Here is a 22,705-nt window from a genome sequence, read left to right as displayed (position 1 = left end):
CAACGGATAAAGTGTAGAAAACTATTATATTTCATTAATCTACGATGTTTAAACTTTAACAAAATTTCTGGTTTTGCATTTCTCTATAACTTTTTTTAGAACGGTTTCTTTTGAACGGCAATACTATACAACAATTGAATTTTACAATATCATGTTAAAAAAAAAGTTCCCGTACAGGGTCAAATGACCTTACAGCTCTTTATATCAAGAATTCGATGAAATTAAGATGATTATTGGTATACATTTAAAAGAACAATTATTTTTTGACGGCATTGCTTTTAATAGTACTTTTGAGTGCTAGATAATGTTTTGGAACCGAAGCCGTACTTAGTCAAATGACCCCCTGGAGTGGGGAAAGAGAGGGGATTGCATCTCTCGATTTTTTCCCCTTGTCCCCATGATTTTTGTACGGCGTTGCGGAATAATGGATTAAAAGCAGTATAGCAATAGTATGACACAGATGCCGTACATGGTCAAATGACCAAATTTACCCCCGGTAACTCTCGGAAATTAAATAAAAATTCCAACTTGGTGGACCACCATTTTTGTACGGCACTGAGCGGTTTCTTATTATTTTTAATGGATCTATCGATGGTTAAGAATGCCGTACAAAAATATATGACCAAAATTTACCGAGTCTACCTGTACTTTTCAATTCTCATCTGCACTCAGTTGGACAGCTTACAAGTGACGGCATAGTGATGAATCTTATTATTTTTTGCTCTGCTATCGTTCTAGATATGTCCCCTAGTGGTTCATTTGACCCATATTTTTGTCCTATGCGGGCTTGTAGTCTAATACAACACGAGATGAGACCATTTCAACTATTCGATTTGTCGTGATTAAAACGAATACAATCGACTTTGCAGAATGACATTTAAATTAAATGAAAGAATTTTAATTTGCGCAACAATGCCGTTGCATTACCAATCTGAATTTACATAACTTTTAAAACGCACTAATTATGCTATTGGTAGATATTTTATAGAGCCTTAGCCTGTATATTTTTTTAATAATGCAACTATTTACAAATAATAGAAAAGACATTTTTAATTTTCATAAAAAACGCACTTGTATTTGTTTATCGATTTGAGATCTTTCATCGCATAGTCACGATGTGAATCGTAGCTGTTGATACAACGGTGTGTTTTCCATTACAGCTGCAAATGTTTTGTTCAAGACACTGAATATGAACATTATATTCATCATTCATGTAAATAAAAACTACATACGTCGTAGAAAACCTAGTGTTATAGGTAAATAAAATAATAAATAAGAAAACAATAAATAATTAAATACATTCGTAAGACATTCGTCATTTTAGTTCGACACGTGTACAATACCTAAGTACTTAGTATGATAAACTCCCTCAATAAACCATGATTATTATAGTATTTATGTGCAAATCCAAAATTCATTGAAAGGAAAATTATGAACAAGTGGAGATTATTAATTTAATCAGAAGTCATCAGCTCTGAGAATCGCTCATAAAAATAAACAGATAGTTATAAAATGTTTGCGTTGCCAATCGACTGCAATGATCGGTAGAGTCAATTCGTTTAACCCCTATAATTTTGGAATTTTATTGTATAAAAGCCCCATATGAAGAATACAATATGCCGTTTATTGAATAGATTCGTTACAACCAATTAGGGGCAGTCTTATTGGTGACTCAATGTTATTTTTAGCGAGCTTTTAGTCCATCCCATATGAGTCGACTTCGTAAATATTTTTCTTTTTTCGTCGAATTTGTTAGATTATTATACTTTGTTTGAATATACTTAGTGTATAGTTTTTAAAATAGACGAGTTATTATGCCTATTTTCGATAACTACATATATGTAAGTACACACCAAAATTGCGTGTGCCCGCCCCAATTATATTTTGGTTTGTTTGTTGTCACCTAATGTGAAGTAGGTTTGTCCTTCCCTAAATAATTGGTCCTTGACATGTCAATTTGAGTTCTTTTCGTCGTAAAACATTTCATAGATAGTTTTGAAACAGCAGTAAGTACATAGGTAGGTACGGAAAATTAGACACGAATTTCATACAATGTAGTTTATGATTAAATACTGAAACATTGATTCACGGCGAAGTTCAACATAAAATGAATCATCATAAAGCAATTTATATTTGAAGATAAACAAAATCTCATATTCGTGATGGTAATGAAAAACAAGATCAAAAGTATTTAGTTCCGTTTACATTTCTTGTAGGATCCAGCATCGGCGATCCCTAAAGGAACACTGCTAGCGTTACTGATTTCAATGGTGAGCTACGCAGCTATGGTACTGATTTCTGGGGCCGGTGCTCTGAGGGATGCCAGCGGAAATATTACTGACGTCATACACATCAATGGGACTGTTTTGGATTATAGCGCTTTGGCGAATTGTGTCAACACTACCGAGGGATGCACTTATGGACTTCACAATAGCTATTCTGTAAGTGTGCACTGTGCACCAATGTGATCTCAGTGGTAAACCATATCAAAATAAGTACCTCATGGCCTCCTCATTTTTAACTATGAGAAAAGAATTTGAAATAGTTTATTTTCATGGTATTTTCTTCCTCTTTTTTCAATTGTAAATTAATATAAGTCAAATAAAATATTTATCTTGATTCCAGTTCCATTTTTCTGAGTATCTAAATAGAAATGTTTTTAAATATAGGTAATGCAACTAATGTCAGCTTGGGGTCCATTTATCTACGGTGGATGTTGGGCGGCGACCCTCTCAACGGCACTTACCAATCTTTTGTCGGTACCGCGGCTTATCCAGGCTCTTGGTGTGGATCGAATCTACCCGGGCCTTATCTTCTTCTCGAAACCCTACGGCAAACATGGAGAGCCTTACCGTGGATATGTGTTGACATTTTTTGTCTCTCTCGTATTTTTACTTATAGGTAAGTTCAACTTGGTTGATAGATTTTTATGGAAAGATTTGAAACTATGATTAGAAAATAAAAAGTACTAAAAAACCTATATTTACAAGACAAACGGAATTTCCTTTAAAAATTTTCAACTGAAAATTGCTTTTTATAAAACTATAATAAACTGTAAATTCAACAGCTGATCTAAACACAATCGCGCCATTGATATCCAACTTCTACCTGGCGTCATACGCATTGATAAACTTCTGCACGTTCCACGCAGCGCTGGTGCGACCCCTCGGATGGCGACCTACATTCCGGGTTAGTATACACTATACAGTGTACACATACACTAAATATGGATCTGCACACGCCAAAACTATTGTGATGCAATTGTAAACACATAAAACACGTGATTGGGTGATTCATAAAGAACAAAATTCAGTGAGATACTTGAGTGAAAATAAAAACATGAGATGAGTTAGTCTCATGCATGATAAAACTGGAATTCTATATTATATTACTAAAATTACGTACAAAATAGGCTGAGAGTAAAAGGCAGTAAATGAAATAGCAGTTATGAGGTACATATTTATGTAGATGGCTAATAGACCTCATTACCGTGGTAATTTGTTATCTTGTTCGTCTATAGTTTTCTTCTCGTGCAAGAAAGTAATGAAGCCTGTTATATTATTGATATTATGCGTAAATAATGTTATAGATTAGTGTAATAAATAAGTAGCTGGTACCTTATAACAAAACGATGGTTGCTCAAATTATATGTGTTGTGTTGTTTCAACCGCGAACGAACCCTCAGAACGAGCATTTCTTTAACATAATTAAGTGTTAGTATATACAGGATGTAATCGTTAAGTGTGCACAGGCGATTTTTCCGTAACTATTGCAGATAACAAAAAACTTTAAACTGATATCGAAAGTACTTAACCTAATGAGTAAAATGGCCGTAATAATTTTTTTTAAAATAAAACCGGAAATATCAAAAAAATTATCTTTAAACCCTCCCATACATTTAGTATGAGATATGAATATCCCATGAACATTTAATATGAAAGATTTTAGCTTTCTCTTTCTTTTTTTGGTTTTCTGCTTTAATTACTTCGCAAATTTGAAGGGAAGTTCATTTAGAAACTTAAAATAGAGCTCCTCATGGTATTGCACAATGAGGACGTCATTTCAAAAATCTGCTATGAATACAAAATGTATGGGAAATCAAATGTATGGGAACGTTTAATGTAACAGTTTTGGATATTTCTCGTTTTATTTTTAAAAATTTATTATGGCCATTTTACTCATTAGGTTAAGTACTTTCGATGTCAGTTTAAAATTTTTTGATATCTGCAATAGTTACGGAATAATCGCTTGTGCACACTTAACGATTACACCCTGTATACCTAAGCTATATTTGCGTTTATAATTATTAGTAATTTAGGATAGTACGATATTTTTTTTTCACTTGAGACCACAAAACATTTGCGTAGGAATTAAATCAATTAAATTGATTGCAGTATTACAACGTGTGGGTGTCGTTATTGGGCTTCCTCATGTGCGTGGCAATCATGCTACTCATCAGCTGGGTGATGTCTCTTGTCACTTTCGCAATATTCTTCACACTCTACCTCATTGTCCACTACCGAAGACCTGGTAAGATATTAGTATAAGTGTTTAATTGTGTATAATATAAGACTGCTATGTACATGGAACCAAGGTAATTCGATTTCATATCAAAAAGCTGAAAATTTTAGTACCTAGGTATCTAAACATTCTTATTACTTTCCGTTAAACATCTAATTTAGAAATAAAACGAGGTAATCTATAACCAAATGGAAACCTTGTTTATTTATTGGTTCATTTGATCTTGGTATTACATTTGGGATATCTTCATTACGTATCACATCATACAAGATCTCTGTTATTCCAACAATTACAATAAATTCCTCAGCTTTTACGTAAATAACGTAAATCTAACCCACATATCATTACAAGTGGCTACAAACGAGAACAGAAAGTGACGAGCTCCGTAAATACGTTTCAAACATTGAGTAATGGGATCGTTTTCTTAGAAATAGATATACCTACTTGCTCAGCAGATATAAATTTGCAGATTATATGTGATTTATCTGTTTTCGTAATGGGTAAAAATCCTTTCGTACAAAACCATGACTGATGATCAAAGAGTATCGAATAAATTCACATTGTCGAATCTTCGTTTATCTCTACCGTATGTTTTATGAAAATTATAATGTCCTATGTAAGTAGTTATAACGAGTAATTTTTTTATCAAGCATAATATAAATTCAACAGATGTCAATTGGGGTAGTAGTACACAAGCTCAAATGTACAAAACAGCGTTATCAAGCGCCCACAATTTGGCACGAACTGGAGAACACGTGAAGAACTACTGGCCCCAGTTACTCGTGCTAGCTGGAAAACCACAGGATAGACCCGCTTTGGTAGATCTTGGAAATCTCATTACCAAAGCTGGCTCGCTAATGATCGTGGGTGACGTTCAACAGGTAAAATACGTCGAATAGTTGTAATAACATTTGACCTTTAATTATATTTTCTCCATGTTTTATTGTACATTGCTGCTTTTTGCTATATTCTGTGAAACGAAAATGATAATGCCTAAAATCTATCGTATAATATATTAGTTTGAGCTACAAAAAATATTTCAAATGCATCAAAAATGATGAAAAATGTAAAAAAAATTGCTTCACTTTTATGAAGAGAAAGAATTATTGTTAAATAATTCCTGTTCCTTAACTATATGGTATTTTTTAGAAAAAGCTAACGTATAAGGAGCGCTCCTACCGATTGAGGTCAAGCGATGAATGGCTACGGGGTCGCAAAGTTCGCGCTTTTTGCGCCAACGTCAATGGATTTAGCTTTGAAATTGGGGCTCGCGCTCTCATGCAGTCCACAGGCGTGGGGAGACTTGCTCCAAATGTTCTCCTTATGGGCTATAAGGCTGATTGGACTACTGCTCCTGCTATTGATTTGGAGTCGTATTTTAATGTTTTACAGTAAGTTTAAGAAAACATATTAGCGATGTTATTAAGCAGAATTTCTTTTAGTAGTTTAAGCACTAATAATATGTAGATACTAGTATAACTTGTGTCTTAAAGTTAGATTTGTCCGTTGGGACTATCTGAAACAATTTCACATGTTAAATTTTGTATAAGTAAGAAATAAGTTTCTTATATTTCAAGTATCTGGCAGTAAAATTGTAAATTCCATCCAGGTAAAGGAACAAATTCCCTGTTCCATTTCATCCTCCGCATTGTAAAATATACAACGATTTACAATACGAAGCGGCATGTCACGTTCAAATATCAACTAAAAACTGTATACCACAGCACGGCATTCGAGAACCGCCTAGCCGTGGCGATATTGCGTGTAGCGGGCGGGCTGGACTACGGCACGGTCACGGAGGAGGCGCCGGCGAGCGGGCTCACGGGCACCTCCAGCACGGGCGAGCTGCGCGTGCGACGCGGCCCGCACATCATGCACGCGGACTCCGACCTCGATATACGCACGGACTCGCAGCCCTCGAGCAAGAACAATCTTAGTAATATATTTTTTTATAAATTTATAAAGCATTTGAATGCCATAAAACCAAAAATATCAATTTCAATATATTTTTTTATAAGAATAATATCAGTTTGTATCTATTATTTTTAAATTTTTATTTTACGAAATTCGTATTCTAACGACAAAATACTTGTCAGGAACAACCATATGTGTGAAAAAATATTTGTGATATTTTCCGTATCTTATCTACTTAATTATACAGGCGATTTGTAAATGTAAATAGGTACAAGTATGTGACTCTGTTTAATTAAAAAATGAGAGGAATTGCAATTAGCTATACCTATAGCATCAATGTTGATTTAATGACCACCAATATACATTATTAACTATTTTTATAGACTTATTGACTTTGACGACATCACGTTCATTCACGATATCAGAGAAAAGTGATTTGAAAGAGAAAAAGAAGGAAAAGAAAGGACTGGATATACATCGACATGTTATCTACAAATCGTCGTCAGGAATCGAGCTCTCTATGGAGCAACTATCACAGATGACCCTGTTTAAAAGGAAACAGGTAAGGAATAAAACTTATGTTATGTTATGTTAATATAATTATTATGATGTTACATATGTACCTAATTTGTAAAATTGTAAAACTGATATGATTAAAAAGAGCAACTATGGAGTTTCTTGCCGATTCTTCTCCGTAGATACTGCTTTCCGAATCGGTGGTAAATGTTAAAGATATGTACCTAATGACGTTTCAAAAGTGCTTCTAGAAGAAGTCTAATTGAATAAATAAATGTTTGAGTTTGAGTTTGAGTTTGAAACTCATACTGAAACTTGACAACTTTTTTATTGATGAAAACTTTTACAATCCTAAAGTTAAAATACTTGATGTAATGAAACCACTCACTGGTCACTATCAAATTTCGCCTTAACGTTTGGTCTATTATTCAAACACTTATTTATTTCAGGAAAGCGGAACTCTAGATGTCTGGTGGTTGTACGACGACGGCGGGTTGACCATCTTGCTGCCATACATCCTCTCGCAACGCAGCGCTTGGGCCAACTGCAAGCTGAGGATCTTTGCACTCGCTAACAGACACCATGAAATGGAACTGGAAGAAAGAAAGTACGTATTAATTTTATACTAACAAAATAATTTAAAAAGCAAATAGGTAACAGTGAAAGACAACGCAAATTTTTACCACCAAACTAACTACTTTACCCAAAAACTAACTACTTTACACAGCCGTTTATTATTAAGCTAATTATTAAGCAGCTACTTGGTAAATACATACAATAACATATAATATAAAATAAAATCGTAAGTATATTTACATTTATTCATGTTTCAGTATGGCAAATTTATTAGCCAAGTTCCGTATTGACTATTCATCATTGACAATGGTGCAAGATATAACGGAACCTCCGCAGCCTGAAACCAAAAAGTTGTTTGAAGAAACAATTAAAAAGTTCACAGAGGAAACTATGGGTGAAGGTAAAAATGTTTAATAACAAAAATTAAAAAGCAGAATTAGTATACTTCAAAATCATCTTAAACTGTGATGAATAATTTGTTTGATTCATTCATTTGGTTTTCAGATTGTCTGATAAGCAAAACCGAGTTAACGACTCTGTGTGAGAAGACAAATCGTCAACTTCGTTTGCGAGAACTGTTGTTGGCAAACTCGAAGGAAGCACGCCTTGTTGTTATGTCTCTACCGATGCCTAGAAAGGTTATTATTTTTTATGTACCAACCTATACATATCATGTATATTGATTTTTAGAACTGACTTGACGAAGCAAAAAACTACTATTTAAATTTCCAGTATTTAGTTGTCGTTCATAGCTGATTTCCATCTATTTTTTGCTACTGTTCTGAACATTAAGCCTGGCAACAGCCTTATTAGGTTATTGTCAAATTTAATTTGCAATGTTAATCATCTGCTTATAAATAAACTATGGTTTCTTTCCCAGGGTTCGGTATCAGCTCCACTGTACATGTCCTGGCTCGAAATGATGAGCAGAGACCTCCCACCGATGCTGTTCGTCAGAGGAAATCACACCTCTGTACTTACATTCTATTCCTAGTTTAATTTTGACGTATTTTTTTATATGTTAGTTATTAACTGTAACTATAGACAATTGTACTTCATACTAAAATATTACTTATGGTATAATTATAGGCAATTATGACGTATTTTAGATAATGTAGGTATTAATAATGTTTTGAGTATATATTAAATATAATTTTATCATAATAACGTATTTTAAGCAGTATTAATTGTTAAAAACAGAATTGATAAAGGCATATTAGATACATTACTCAAGTGTTTAAAATAAATGATTAGGTAAGTGAGCTTACAGTACAAGTACTTATAATATAATTGAATAACTTAGAACAAAGTTAATGAAATGCATCTGTTATACTTATTCACTTAAAACCAAAGGATCGTTGTTGTTATTAACTAGAGCATAATAAAAATAAATATAATTTTAATTGTCATTCATAAGTAATTAAACATGAAGCATTGGTTTAACTATTGCTTCGAGTATGATTTTTTAATTTATATAGACCATTTTACTCGAATATTCACGAGGAAGTACAATACTTTGACAAATAAAAATCACAATTTTATATTAAGTACGTTAAAAATAAATAATTATTATTTTAATTAATAGATATATTTTAGAATAAGCGTAACATTAATTTGAATTATTTATATAAATTATGTTGACTCATACGTTACAATTAAGGAAAGACATTACATTTCGTAAATAAAGAGTATTTATATGTACCAATAATTCATGTTGTATTATTTACATAGAAGAAGGAAAAGTCTGAAACATAACATACAAGTTCTGTTCTTATGAACCCATTAGGACCCATATCATCGAGTTTATGAACAAGAAAAGTGACATGCATACATTTTAACATTTATGAACTAATGATTATTACTAGGTAACTACTAGGTATTATTATTAGTTCTTGGGTTCGATTCCCAAAAAAAAAAGATCAAAAGTAACTAATTTAACTTGAGTTAATACGAACAATGGTGTTTAAAATGAATATAAGGAATTTTTCTCATCTTCTAAATGGCCTCGTTTTTTGTTATTGCTCGAAATGGCAACCATATTTTTCAATACTCCTCCCTTCAATTGCCTTTATGCTTGCTTGCATTTCTTTCCGGTATGTTTTATGGTAACAAAAGCAAGCTTCGACATTATAGACGACCTAAAAGCAGTGAGAGTTAGAGCCAATTTCAATGCAATCACACCATCTGAAGGCAGAAAATGCAGTTGTAAGATCGTCACAAGAAAAAGGCAAATTGTAAAAAGATAAATATTTTATTCTACCTATTTCAAAATATTTTCATGTTTTTCCTTTGAGCAGATTCAAGTATGGTAGATATTCTTTGTTAATTTTTCACATCAAAAATAAAAAATACAACAATCAATTGAGAAGTCACAATAAATAATCCATACAATCATGTTTTACGACACCCGCAGTAAAATAGCATCCGTATCGGTTTCACACTAAGTGCCATATCACACTAGCGGATTGCGAGCGGTTTCAAAGCGGAGCGGGTGCGCAACGAATACGTTGCGGGCGCGCAACGAACACGCCGCGGTTGCGCAGCGAATTCGTTGCGGACGCGTCATTTTGTATACTCTCGCACAAAAGCCAGCCCTTCCGCCTTGCCTAACTTCCATTCAATATTTCCATCGTTTCTGTAGCACTCAATTTTTTAACCGTACTGTGGAAATGCACTTACTTAACAGTTAACTAAAGATGTAATAACAACTGGAGTTGTTAAAAAAAGGTGCTATAAAATTGAATTACTAGGACTTTTAGAATGTACCATACATTCCAAAAGTATGTAACGACTGACCAGTATAATCTCTCCCATAGCAACGTATGTTATAAAGAGATTTTGTGAACCTAATTATGAGCAAAGTGATAGTGAGTTGCTGGTTGCTTGATAAAATTTTCTATTCACTGCTATTTATCTAATAATAAGATAGCCCTGTTTTAGTTAAGGAGCTTTAACATTTATTTCACTAATGAACTTTCTTAATGAGCAATTAAGTTATCTGATTGCATTTCGACCAAGATTTAATAGATAAAACAATACCCTAAACATTAACATGTTATGAAACTCGTAAAAAATAATGATCTCATAATTATTATACTATCACAAGTTATAAGTAACAACCAGCACGGATTCCATTTTGTTAATGAGTGTACATGACTGCGACGTAAACGTTGCGCATCTGCCACGCGTCCGCAACGAATTCGCTGCGCAACCGCAACGTATTCGTTGCGCACCCGCTCCGCTTTGAAACCGCTCGCAATCCGCTAGTGTGATATGTCACTAACTCACCACCTGACAAGTAATTAAACAGTAAAATAACAATTACTGGTTTAATACTCGAATGAAAAAGAAGGAGGGTTATGTTTTCCGAGTGTATGTATGTTTGTATATTACTATGGCCGCTCTACAGATCAATAGCTGGATTGGACGAATTTTGACTGAGGAGGTGTCGTTGTAGTCATCAATCAGAATTATTTAGTCGCATTTTTTGTTTTCATAATCATAATTCTTGTTTAATATTTTGTACAGTATTCAAAGATCCGACAAAAACTTTCTATCTCGTTGATAATAATTATAATGGGTTCTTTGTCCATATCGTCCATATAAAAATAATAATCTACAAAGAATCTATGGTAATAAAATTAGGATCTTCTTGATAAAATCAAACTGTCACTCTTTATGTCAAATTTTGCATGCAGAAGACTGGTAGGATATAATTATTACATATATTTATGACTTTCTGAAATTGTAGGTAAGTACTTTTACATATTATACGTAAGTTTCGCTAGTATAGGGTTCTTTATCGATTGTATTTTGTAAAGATTTTACTTCACTACCTAATTCTGTAGGTATTGGCTCAGGTATTGGTACCTAAACATTTATATCTTAAAATGCCTTAAAATCAAAGATAGTAGTAATTTGTAGTAGAAGTTATAATAGTAGTAGACTATAATTATCTACAGTCTTAAGTATACTTACTGCAACATATACATATTTACTATAAAAAACCACTTGACCGAGTTTACATTCTACCCACATCTAGCTAAAGTTTACGTAAACTAGTAAAGTAGACGTGATATGAAAATAAATATTGTGCAATGAAACATGAAAAAAATGTACAAGGTTTGTTATCATTAACAACTATATTTCATTTATTTCAAGAATTAGGTTCGGTGTTCATTAACCAGATGATTTAAAACGCACACAGTCACAAAACAATGAGTTGAAATACAATACGGTCTCAAATGATCGATTGTAATGGACGACCAACGTGAATGAGCTGTCCATTAGCGGTACATTAGCAATTAGGACCTGAAATTAAGAAGCCTGAGGACTTCATATTAGCTCTCTTTACATTGGTCGCTTGTAACTGGTAAAGAGCTGATTTTTGTCAGTTAAAACAGGCTGCGTGCAGAAGACAGTGTTTGCAAAACTTTTCAATTTCAATTTTATTAGCAGCCTTGTTTAACTGAACTATACAATTAACCTTGTAATGGATGTAGGAATAAAATTAATGTCTAATTCAGATAATAATTTGGGTGAGACTGCGTGGACTGTTTCAATACAGAACTTAATGAGAATTGATATTTAGTAAGAAGATTTTTTTTATATTTCCACTACAGTTACATTTAAAATGATAATTACAGATACAGAAAATCCCAGAAAACTATCGCTTGTCATGAGTTTTCGAAGTTTAAATACATCTGCGATGAGTGGCAATGTATCTATTTTAGATGAGGTAAGTATAGAATATACAATTTTCATAAGAGTACTTAGGTATCTTTTCTTTTTTCATTTTAATTTACATTTTATTATTAGGAAAAAGGCAATAGGAAGAAGATTGAACCTACGCCGGAATTGACCACATATAACATCAAATTAGGGTGGATACAGGTAACTATAATTTGCCTTGGATGTATAAAATCTATATTTTGTATCTACATTAAGATTCCAACACTACCATTATTTTATTACAGGGTGTATTAATACCATGTCTATTAAATATATGGGGCGTGATGTTATTCCTTCGTATTGCATGGATCGTGGGGCAAGCTGGCATCGGGTTGACAATAGCCATAATATGCTTGTCTGGGGTCGTCTGTATTATAACTACACTATCTCTCAGCGCAATATGTACTAACGGAGAACTACAAGGGGGTAATTAATAATTATCAATCAAAACCATCGGAGAATGTAAACTAAAAAGAATAACTAAAAAAGTTATTTTACCTACGTTTGTTTTTATACAACATAGATTTTAAAAACATAAGTAATCTAGAACAATTAGAAATCACCAAAGTTTATTTATATTCTACTATAATTACCTATGTACAAATTTGGTTTAGGTGGAGTATATTATATAGTATCACGATCATTGGGAGCAGAACTCGGTGCATCAGTAGGAATAATATTCGCATTCGCAAACGCAGTAGCTGCCAGTATGAACACTATTGGATTTTGCGAATCATTGAACGCATTATTGAAAAGCTATAATATGAAAATTATAGATAATGATGTTAATGATATACGAATTGTAGGAGCAATAGCCTTGTTTCTTATGTGCCTAATTTGCGCATTCGGAATGGATTGGGAAACCAAAACTCAGGTCAGGCAGTCAAAGTTAATGCCAAAAATTTGCAATAAGTTTTCTCTATGTCCTATAATTATAAGGACTAAGGTACATATTTTTTTTATTACTTTATATATTATATTTCGTTTGCAGAACTTTCTTATTACAATAATTGTGCTTGCAATTCTTAATTATGTTTTGGGTGTACTTATCGGCCCTACGAGTGAGATTGAGCGAGCACAGGGCTTTGTTGGTATTAATGGTGAGTGTTTGTATTTATTTTACAGATACATAATGCTCAAATAAAATACATGTTATAACTAAAACAATTCCCTATTGGTTTGTCATAATTATAAATATGTATATTATGTACATATATGATATTATGATATTATGATATGATATGATATGATATGATATGATATGATATTATGAGAATGATATTATCTTGAGAATGATATTATGTTGTAATCCTTATTGGCTATTTGTTCAGTTAATCAGCAAAATAGTGGTCTTGTTAAATGTAAAGCTGTTGGATTACCAAATAAATAAATAAATAAATAAATAAATGTATATGAACCTACATACAAACTCATTAAGATGTTAAAAGCTACATTATATTTCAGTAAATACTGTAACAGAAAATTTTGCTCCGGACTTTCGTTATAGTGACAATGAACACCACAATTTCTTTTCTGTTTTTGCTATGTATTTTCCTGCTGTCACAGGCGTTCAAGCTGGAGCAAATATTTGTGGTGATTTAAAGGTAAACCAATATGTACAAATTATGATAATCCTCCCTACGATCATACTATGATTGATCCAGTGGGCGTAATCTGATACTTTTTAATTACCTGACAATCCTGACATCTTCCTGTTACAGCCATAGTATGGTACATTGTAATGGGTAGAGTCCCTTTATATTTTTAAAAGTAACAGTACCCAAATTTCGTAATTTTATTTTTATATCCATTATCCACCTAGTTAGCTTAGTAATAAAAAAAATAAATGTGAATTTTAGGATCCAGCTTCAGCAATTCCCAAAGGAACATTGCTAGCGTTAGCAATATCGATGATATCTTATTTACTAATGGCTGTCCTGTGCGGCGCGGCTGCGCTAAGAGACGCGAGTGGGAATATCACCAGTTTAGGTTTACAACCTATTGATGCTTGTAAACCTAACTGTCCTTACGGTTTACACAATAATTATGGGGTAAAATCCAGCTTATATCCTGTTTTGTAGCTTGAACCTTTAGCAATTTTATAAACTGGTTAATAGTGTAAATTAATTCATGTTTATCTTTTAACATTTTAAAATAAATCTTGATTCTTGCCAGATAATGCAATTGATGGCTTTCTCAAGTGCGATAATTTACGCGGGTTGCTGGGCGGCGACTCTATCGACGGCACTCACTAATTTGTTATCTGTGCCACGACTAATCCAAGCTTTGGGAATGGACCGCATCTACCCCGGCTTGATCTTCTTCTCGAAGCCCTACGGCAAGCACGGGGAGCCCTATCGGGGATACGTTCTCACATTTTTCTTGTCACTTACTTTTCTTTTAATTGGTAAATAAATAAAATTTAAATATTAAATAAGTAGTTACATTGAGTATGCATTCATCTGGAAAAATCGTAGATTTTTTTTAATTAATTTAACTATCATGTTAAGAGTCTTAATAATGCTTTGAATTATTTTGAATAATGATGAATTATTTTCCACAGCGGATTTGAATGCAATAGCGCCACTGATAACTAATTTCTACCTCGCCTCATATGCTCTAATAAACTTTTGCACTTTCCACGCGGCACTAGTTATGTCTATCAATTGGCGGCCTTCGTTCCAAGTTGGTATATCAAATTATACATTTTTCTGTGTTATTGTCCTCCTCGCGTTTAAACATTGGAAAATGCCACCCGTACCTACCTGTCTAATTGCAATTACCTGCTATCAGTTATTTGTTCTCTAAGTATTTTAAACACCAATTTTGTACTATAATTTTCGTTGTCTAGAAGCTTTTTTATGAACAATTCATGATATAAATAAAACAAGCCGTATAATTTGTTTATTTCAGTATTACAACAGATGGTTATCATTACTTGGATTTCTTATGTGCATATTGATTATGATGATCATCAGCTGGATGATGGCTTTACTAACGATCACGATATTTTTAACCTTGTATCTTTTGGTACATTACCGCAAGCCAGGTAGATATTATGATTACTTTTATTCCTCTTAGACAGTATATAGTAAAAAACAAATTAATGAGACACAAAATATATATTTCAATTTTCCTGGTAAGGTAAGTGACGAGTCAAACTATTTTTTAAAGATGTCAGTTGGGGCAGCAGTACCGAAGCTCAAAGATACCAAGAGACGGTATCATCGCTAGTGCAAATGACGTATATGACGGAAAACGTTAATTCATACAATCCCCAAATGCTAGTACTCGCTGGCCGCCCGTATATTCGGCCAGCACTTCTCGATATGGGTCACCTCATTACCAAAGCAGGCTCATTCATGATCGTCGCTGATATAAACGAGGTAATTGCATTCTATGAGAAGGCACCTTATATTCTCTCTATACTTCTTACATTATCATACCTACCTGCTCATAACTTCACAGACACTTTTGACATGTGCCCAAAGGCTTCGCTTTCAACGATTAGGTGAAGAATGGTTACGATCACGAAAGCATCGCGGTTTCTATGTTGTTGTTGATGGATGCTCCTTGGAGGATGGTATAAGAACTGTCATACAAAGCAGCGGACTCGGCAGATTAACACCGAATATAGTGCTTATTGGCTATAAAAGTTATTGGATGAAATCACCACTAAATAAATTGAAAACTTATGTTAGAATGATTCAGTGAGTTTTACATATGAAACGTTTTAACTTATTTGGATAAAATTATTAAAAATAGATAATGGCCTATTCCCTACTCACTAACAAGATTGGTACGAAATATAAAATTTACTATCGAGGATCGACGTAAGCTAATCAACTGAATCAACAGTATCAACTTTATGAGCGATGAGGGTCAGCCATAATTTTCTTTTCAATGAAATTTGAACTTTATTGATGCTTACAAATTTCGTAAAAATATTTTCCATCCAGATTAGTGTTCGAACAACAGCTTGCGGTTGCGATACTTCGTGTACCAGAAATAGCTCGACCAACATATAAATCACAAGCTAAGAACAAAACCAACACTGAAACGGATTTACGTTTGCATTCTGAAGTTCTCGCTATTATGAACGCAGATTCCGAAATGGAATTTGAAAATAATCATGATGAGTCCATAGATGGTATGCTATTCGTATTTTGCATGAATAATAATTAATATAGATTTGGTATTAGTATTTAAAACAATAACCCTATTGTATATCTAAGCATATCTTTAATAAACAGTTGCTTTATTTTAGGTACAGATAATAATATAACATCTTCAATAGGAGAAACTACAAACGATGTTGAGGGTATATCTATACAACATCAAAAGCATTCACCTACTTTGAGCATCTTGAAATCCGAGCCGGTTAAGTCTTTAGTTATAGATGAGGTATTATAAACTTTAGATTATTAAGTAGATACCTATCATATAAAATAATATTATAATGATGTATGTCACATTGTCTTTTACCATGAATAGTATATAAAATATAAATACTGATAAAATCCTGCAATACACGATAAAGTACAAATAAATGAGGCAATACTTTTATTTTTGTTATGAATAATAGATCATTTTACTCAGGAAAATAGTTTAGATACGTGGTGGCTCTATGATGACGGAGGTTTGAACGTACTTCTGTCGTATATTATAGCGATAAGAGGATTTCGAGAAAAAATCCCCATCAGAATATTCGCCTTGGCCAGGAGCTGTCATGAAATAGAGGATGCGGAGGAACGGTAATAACTAACAACATAGTTCATACTAGCTTCCGCCCGCGACTCCGTCCGCGCGGATGTCGGTCTTCGCGTGGATGGTTTATTTCTCCATTTTGAGTAATTCTGACAATGACATCTTATAAATATCTATTGGACCCAAATACGGCTAGGCCTATAATAATACCCAACGTGTGTTCGCGGTTCTACAGAACAACGTCTATGGATAAAACTGAAAAATTAAGATTTTTTTTTTTCTACGTATTTTTCCAGGATAAAAAGTATCCTATTTTACGCCCAGGATAATAAGGTATAATTATACCAAGTTTCATCGAAATCGAACCGTTAGTTTTCACGTGATGTCTTCACATACAGACAGACAGACAGACAGACAGACAGACAGACAGACAGACAGACAGACAGACAGACAGACAGACAAAAAATTTTTTAATCACATATTTGGGTTTGGTATCGATCCAGTAACACCCCCTGCTATTAATTTTTTCAATATTTTCAATGTACAGAATTGACCCTTCTACAGATTTATTATATGTATAGATTCATATTCGTGAGAATTAAAATTCCACTATTTTAGCTTAGGTACAACTAAGTTAAGGTATATTCGTGTTACAATCTTAGAAAATGAACTTCATAAAGTAGTATAATTATTGAATAATTAAAACACCTTTATTCCCCCCGCTATGGAAGAAATCCATTTTTTTCAACGATATCACTCGACCTAAAATGTATCGAAACGTTATGAGCGTGCTTGTGTTCATAAACTTGTCCCTAAATATTACGAGTACCTACATGGTCTCAATAATATTCGTTCAGGCACTATCCCCGAAAAAAATACCTACACCAAACTTTTCAGTCTAAAAGAATATTTATCATTATGCTATATGCATTAATGCTAATATTTTATTTGTTTTAGGATGATAGCTTTGTTACAAAAGATGCGATTGCAGTACACATCTCTAACGATTATACAAGGACTTTACGATCCTCCTCAAAATGAAACCATACAAATGTTCAATACAATTATTGAACGTTTCAGATCCGACACGGAAAGCGGTGGGCACATGTTATCTCTATATAAATTTCTCTATAAAGCCCATTTATAAAAATTATATACTAACAAAAATATTTACTTCTAAACTTATCTCATCATTTAATTTCAGCATCTACCCACCCAATGATCGAAGCATTTGATTTCGAACCTTTCGGTTTATGACTTTTTTAATTAGTCTAGATAACTTATTTGATATTACTTTTTAGATGTATTGATAACTGAAGCAGAGTTGCAGAGATTACAATGGAAAACGTACCGCCATTTGAGACTCCGAGAATTGCTCTTAGAAAACTCTTCGAATGCATCCATGGTTGTAATGACACTGCCCATGCCGCGACAAGTAGGTTTATGTTAATGTCATATTTTCACATTCATTCTCATAGCCTAAGCTCATAGCTTTCACTAAAGTAAATTATTCTTAGTTTTCTTAAGAATTTGTACTGAACAAAATTCACCAGTTAAATTGCTCTAAAAATGCTTTTAAATTTTCAGAATGTGTCATCTGCCCTATACATGTCGTGGTTGGAGATTCTGAGCAGGGGCATGCCTCCTCTTCTATTCGTGAGAGGAAACGACACGTCTGTTCTTGGTGTATAATATTTAAATGTATTTCGTTATTTGTTGATGTGTTTTGTAATTCTTGAAATGTTGAAGGTAGAAAAATAAAACAATTTATTAAATATATTACAAGTATTTTATTACACACATATTTCACAAGGTTATTTAATTTAGACCTTAAAAAGAAATCGATAAAATATTTACAGATTTACCAGAATCAACGTTATGTTCAGATTAACAATTTTCCTTAGTATTAAACAATTATAATAAAACATAGATTCGGACAGTTAATGAATTGCTCTAGAAGTAATTAATAAAGTGTGGTTTCAATCTAACTAGACAAAATATTCACACACAATCTTGCTATAAAGAATCTTTATAATAAAACAGTTTAAACTACGTCTGTCCTTGCATTAAATAATACATTTAATTCACATTATTCTATTAACTAATGTATTTGTATTTATAAATATTTATTTTACAAAAAGAGTATAACGATTCTCACTGGTTACCATTTGGGCACTTCAAGGCGCGACGTATCATAAAAAACAATATAATGAATAAGTATACATAATAGGAAATAAACCATTATTGTGCTATAAAACATGGTGACAAAATATAACGAGCTTTATCTCTCTCGCATTAGTTTATTAAAAGTTAGAGCGAGATTCAACTCGCAATAATTTAAATCGTTCCACGTCGTATACACATTGGATAATTTTATACAATACATACTAAGATATGAAAATAAGCAAAACTAAAAAGGAAAAACAAAGCAGTGAAGGTAAGAGAATAAATAAATACCATTGAATTTATTAGATATGTAAGTTGCTCGACAGGACGGCGGTAAAATATAAATGTATGGCCAATAGATATGTCGCCAATATTCCATTTGAAAAATAATTTACTCTTTCCGCTATATATTTATTTATATGTATAATACTAGCATTTCTTTCATATTTTATATCTATATAACTTTAGTTACACGTTTGTATGATAGTTCGTTATAAAAAAATGTCTACTCTTAAAAAGCCATAAATTTCTATACTTTTAGAGCAAATTAATAATACTCAGTCTATTTATAATTATAATTAAGTGCGTTGGGACCATTTTCTATAAAAAAAAAAGAAACTGAAATGCATGACAAATTGATTATGATAAAAGTAAATCATGTAAGTTCAAAACACCAGCACCGCATTTCATTTATTTCCAATTTAATAATTATTAGTGTCAATAAATAGTCATGGTAAAATACGTAAATTACCGACAAAACTCTTCACACAGCCATACTTCTTATATGAATAAATAAAATAAATCTAAATGAAATAGAGCATAATATATTTTTGGTTGGGTTTTTGCCAAATAAACATGAAGTATACGATCATTCTACTCAGTTCTTATTCACACTACAGGAACGATTTTCTATCTATCGATATACAACTCGATTCAAAGGTTTGTGACTTGACAAAACTATTTTATTTTTCCAATTTTTATAGAAATGGCTGTGTTTTATTCACTAATGTAATACATAGAAAATTAAAGTAATCTTCAAAACATTAGTGTTAATCAATATTATTTGCAGTTTGATCCTTCTCTCGAGTTGTATATATAACACATACCTACGTGGGTTGGTTCGAAGTGGCGCTAAAATGGACAGTATGCAATCTTATTGTAATACAGTATAAAAGTCGAGTAATCCCGCACTCTCCGCGCTAGTCTAATGAACACATCCCATTTTGTGCTTTCACGTATCACTGCCGATCTTTGGTCTCTCGTGCCACATCCAAAACCACAGAACATATAAAAGAGGTTAGAAAGGCATTGTAGGCGGGGCAGACGCGCCAAGGATATGAGCACTGCTCACATCATCATCATGCGTATGATTCGTTCCATTTTAAATCGCGTGATCGCGCGGCGCTATGATTGGCTAGATTTGAAATTGAAAATATGTTCGTAAGCGGACTTGGCCACACCCACAGGCGACACCGGTTCTTATCGGCGCCGGAACGGCGAATTATTGCCATTCTAACCTCTTTTATATGTTCTGTGTCCAAAACCGTTCACTGTTCGATTCCATCAATGTACCTGACACGCCAATTATTCACTCAATAAAAATCAATAAAAATAAATACGAAATAGCTCAAGAAATACACGTATATATATTATTTTAAATGTAGGTTCGTCCGAGTTAAATAACATTTATATTATATAAAATATCAACAATATATAGTATACCGCATTCCATTTCACCCCAAAAAGTTACATACAAATCTATACGATTGGCAAACTTTATAAAAATTTCATGCATGTACTTTTCTTTTTTACTTACGAATAAGCAAATAATTTTGCCCGTATTAACATAAATTCCCCGTAAACAATTCATTACACTCATTAATCATAAGTAATTACGCTTTATTAATATAGCAATTTGTTCATTACATTTTGCCATGAATAGAGGCTGAAAGATTTAGCTTTTATAAAATGTCTATTAACACTTGTAACATTTTCGTTACTGTTCTTTATATTATAAGAAATCCAATAGAAATACCTGAAGGAGAAATTGAAGTTCACAATAACTTTAATTCTACATTTTGCTCGGCACACAATAAAAAAACCGAATTGTACAAAGTTAAATCGTTACCGCGACGCTTTAACAAAGCGACAACATGAGTCTTAAAAAGTAAAAATAAATATTTTGACATAATTTGTGCAGAATTTAATCGTGTCTTAATCCTATGGCTTTTTTCTGGACACTGACAAAATCTTTGTTGAAAACATATATCGGGTAGACTTTGAACGGGTTATTTCCCAGCATGGTGTATTGGTATTCCAAATGTCTAGCACGGCTAATAAATAGTGTTTGTATGTGTATGGCAATGTATTGTACGGTGAATCGGCAATGTATTGTACGGTGAATCGGCAATGTATTGTACGGTGAATCGGCAACAAGTATCGGTAGTCTCACAGCACGACGCAGGCGGGACGCGACAGTCTTCATTCGGACTCCTCTTCGTTGTCGTCGTCGAAGCCCGACAGGTCCGCTGATTCTAAATAACCGTGCATTACCTGAAACGAAACACATAGTTTAATAAGTGTTACACGGCATATTATGGCTGGTTATATGCCGTGCTCGAGCAGTGCATATCACACGGACCGTCAGTGCGCTCCGCGCGTACTTGATCCGCGCTGATCATCCGCGTATGTCGTTTTAGTATCTTTCTGACTATCGCAGTACGTGAAGTATACGCGAGACGTGCTTTGATTATACCAGCCTAAGTATCGTTGTCGTTGTTTTTGTTGGTCTCTATTTTTATAGAGTACTTACTTTTCTCCTATCATTCTTCTGGGAATATTGTTGAAGTGAAAACTTCTTTAGCGGCGTTGGGTATGAAATCTTAAACTCGCGTCAGGACACGTGACCTGATCGAAAAAGCGTAAGACGGATGGATATCAAACATGCTCACTGTAATAACCAAGTTTTCACTTCTGTCGGCACTCCCGGAGTGCAACCCGTCTTTTTTTTGTGCTAGGTGGGGTCAGAAATGTAATAAACATGTAAAGGTTACACGTACCGCGTACTCGAGCAGCGCGAGGTGGCAGAACACGTACTGGTCGGGCATCTGTATGGAGTGCGCGCGCTGGGCCCGCACGCGCTGCACGGCGCCGCGCACGTCCGCCGCGCCCTCCGCCGCCAGCCGCGACGTGCACACGTCCAGCGTTAGGAACGTGCCTGACATACACACAAGTCTATTTTTTTACACTTCTACTCTCTTTGATTCATTGACACTAATATTATAAAGAAGAAAGTTTTGATATTTTGTATGTAACGAATAAACTTAAAAAAATTGGTTGTCTGTAAAGTCGGTTTACTGACGATAGTTGAACGTGACAACGATCAGATTGTGCTTGTTTGTCGCTCGTTCCGCGCTCTCGCTTGCACTTCAAGACTAACATGGAACGCCTCAGAGCAAGGTAACGCCGCATGAGTCATGTTTTTTCGTGCGTGCAGCCAGCTTTATCGAATTATAAAACGTTGTCACGTCAAAACTATACAATCGGTTTTAAACCACAATTATTCTTCAATTAT

At 33.6% G+C, this 22,705-nt stretch overlaps 3 protein-coding genes across 7 annotated transcripts in view; 2 read left to right on the top strand and 1 right to left on the bottom strand.

Annotated features, from left to right (window-relative positions):
- NKCC (sodium potassium chloride cotransporter) overlaps nt 1-8,858 on the top strand; it is a 32,522-nt gene extending 23,664 nt beyond the window's left edge. For all 3 annotated transcript variants that reach the window (XM_089707705.1, XM_089707704.1, XM_089707706.1), the window contains 12 exons: nt 2,217-2,441; nt 2,670-2,901; nt 3,068-3,189; nt 4,395-4,530; nt 5,191-5,402; nt 5,671-5,912; nt 6,246-6,457; nt 6,819-6,997; nt 7,401-7,558; nt 7,785-7,927; nt 8,032-8,165; nt 8,408-8,858. In XM_089707705.1, the coding sequence (XP_089563831.1) occupies nt 2,217-2,441; nt 2,670-2,901; nt 3,068-3,189; nt 4,395-4,530; nt 5,191-5,402; nt 5,671-5,912; nt 6,246-6,457; nt 6,819-6,997; nt 7,401-7,558; nt 7,785-7,927; nt 8,032-8,165; nt 8,408-8,521 (2,109 nt within the window). In that variant the 3' untranslated portion in view covers nt 8,522-8,858. The remainder of the gene's footprint in view (nt 1-2,216; nt 2,442-2,669; nt 2,902-3,067; nt 3,190-4,394; nt 4,531-5,190; nt 5,403-5,670; nt 5,913-6,245; nt 6,458-6,818; nt 6,998-7,400; nt 7,559-7,784; nt 7,928-8,031; nt 8,166-8,407) is intronic.
- A 2,368-nt stretch (nt 8,859-11,226) lies between these two features.
- Nucleotides 11,227-18,757, top strand: LOC149479959 (bumetanide-sensitive sodium-(potassium)-chloride cotransporter-like). 2 transcript variants are annotated; one of them, XM_089707019.1, is made up of 19 exons: nt 11,227-11,278; nt 12,174-12,265; nt 12,346-12,420; nt 12,504-12,684; nt 12,873-13,132; nt 13,250-13,358; nt 13,723-13,862; nt 14,118-14,309; nt 14,434-14,665; nt 14,822-14,943; nt 15,172-15,307; nt 15,433-15,644; nt 15,727-15,968; nt 16,218-16,408; nt 16,526-16,662; nt 16,858-17,012; nt 17,923-18,062; nt 18,267-18,400; nt 18,553-18,757. In XM_089707019.1, exons 2-19 carry the CDS (start codon nt 12,206-12,208, stop codon nt 18,655-18,657), a joined length of 2,823 nt encoding a protein of 940 aa, XP_089563145.1. In that variant the 5' UTR covers nt 11,227-11,278; nt 12,174-12,205; the 3' UTR covers nt 18,658-18,757. The 2 variants fall into 2 exon arrangements, with proteins under 2 accessions (XP_089563145.1, XP_089563144.1); XM_089707018.1 differs by lacking the exon at nt 11,227-11,278 and adding an exon at nt 11,594-11,649.
- A 2,715-nt stretch (nt 18,758-21,472) lies between these two features.
- Nucleotides 21,473-22,705, bottom strand: part of Ptpmeg2 (Protein tyrosine phosphatase Meg2) — a 36,576-nt gene continuing 35,343 nt past the window's right edge. For both annotated transcript variants that reach the window (XM_089707023.1, XM_089707022.1), the window contains exons 14-15: nt 22,191-22,348; nt 21,473-21,684 (exon numbers count right to left, since the gene is read on the bottom strand). In XM_089707023.1, coding sequence (XP_089563149.1) covers nt 21,613-21,684; nt 22,191-22,348 — 230 coding nt within the window. In that variant the 3' untranslated portion in view covers nt 21,473-21,612. The remainder of the gene's footprint in view (nt 21,685-22,190; nt 22,349-22,705) is intronic.

The sequence above is a fragment of the Colias philodice genome, chromosome 19, assembly GCF_061535455.1.
Source record: "Colias philodice isolate Cphi_HAF_F1 chromosome 19, ilColPhil1 Martin Lab GWU primary, whole genome shotgun sequence".
Taxonomy (NCBI): Eukaryota; Metazoa; Arthropoda; class Insecta; order Lepidoptera; family Pieridae; genus Colias; species Colias philodice.
This window is presented reverse-complemented; position numbering and strand designations above follow the sequence as displayed.

Coding starts and splice junctions, on each gene's coding strand:
- LOC149479959 (XM_089707018.1), top strand. CDS start 11,625: ATGAAACATGAAAAAAATGTACAAG. Junction 13,359..13,722: donor GGGCTTTGTTGGTATTAATG/GTGAGTGTTTGT, acceptor ATTATATTTCAG/TAAATACTGTAACAGAAAAT. Junction 14,944..15,171: donor ATTGGCGGCCTTCGTTCCAA/GTTGGTATATCA, acceptor TGTTTATTTCAG/TATTACAACAGATGGTTATC.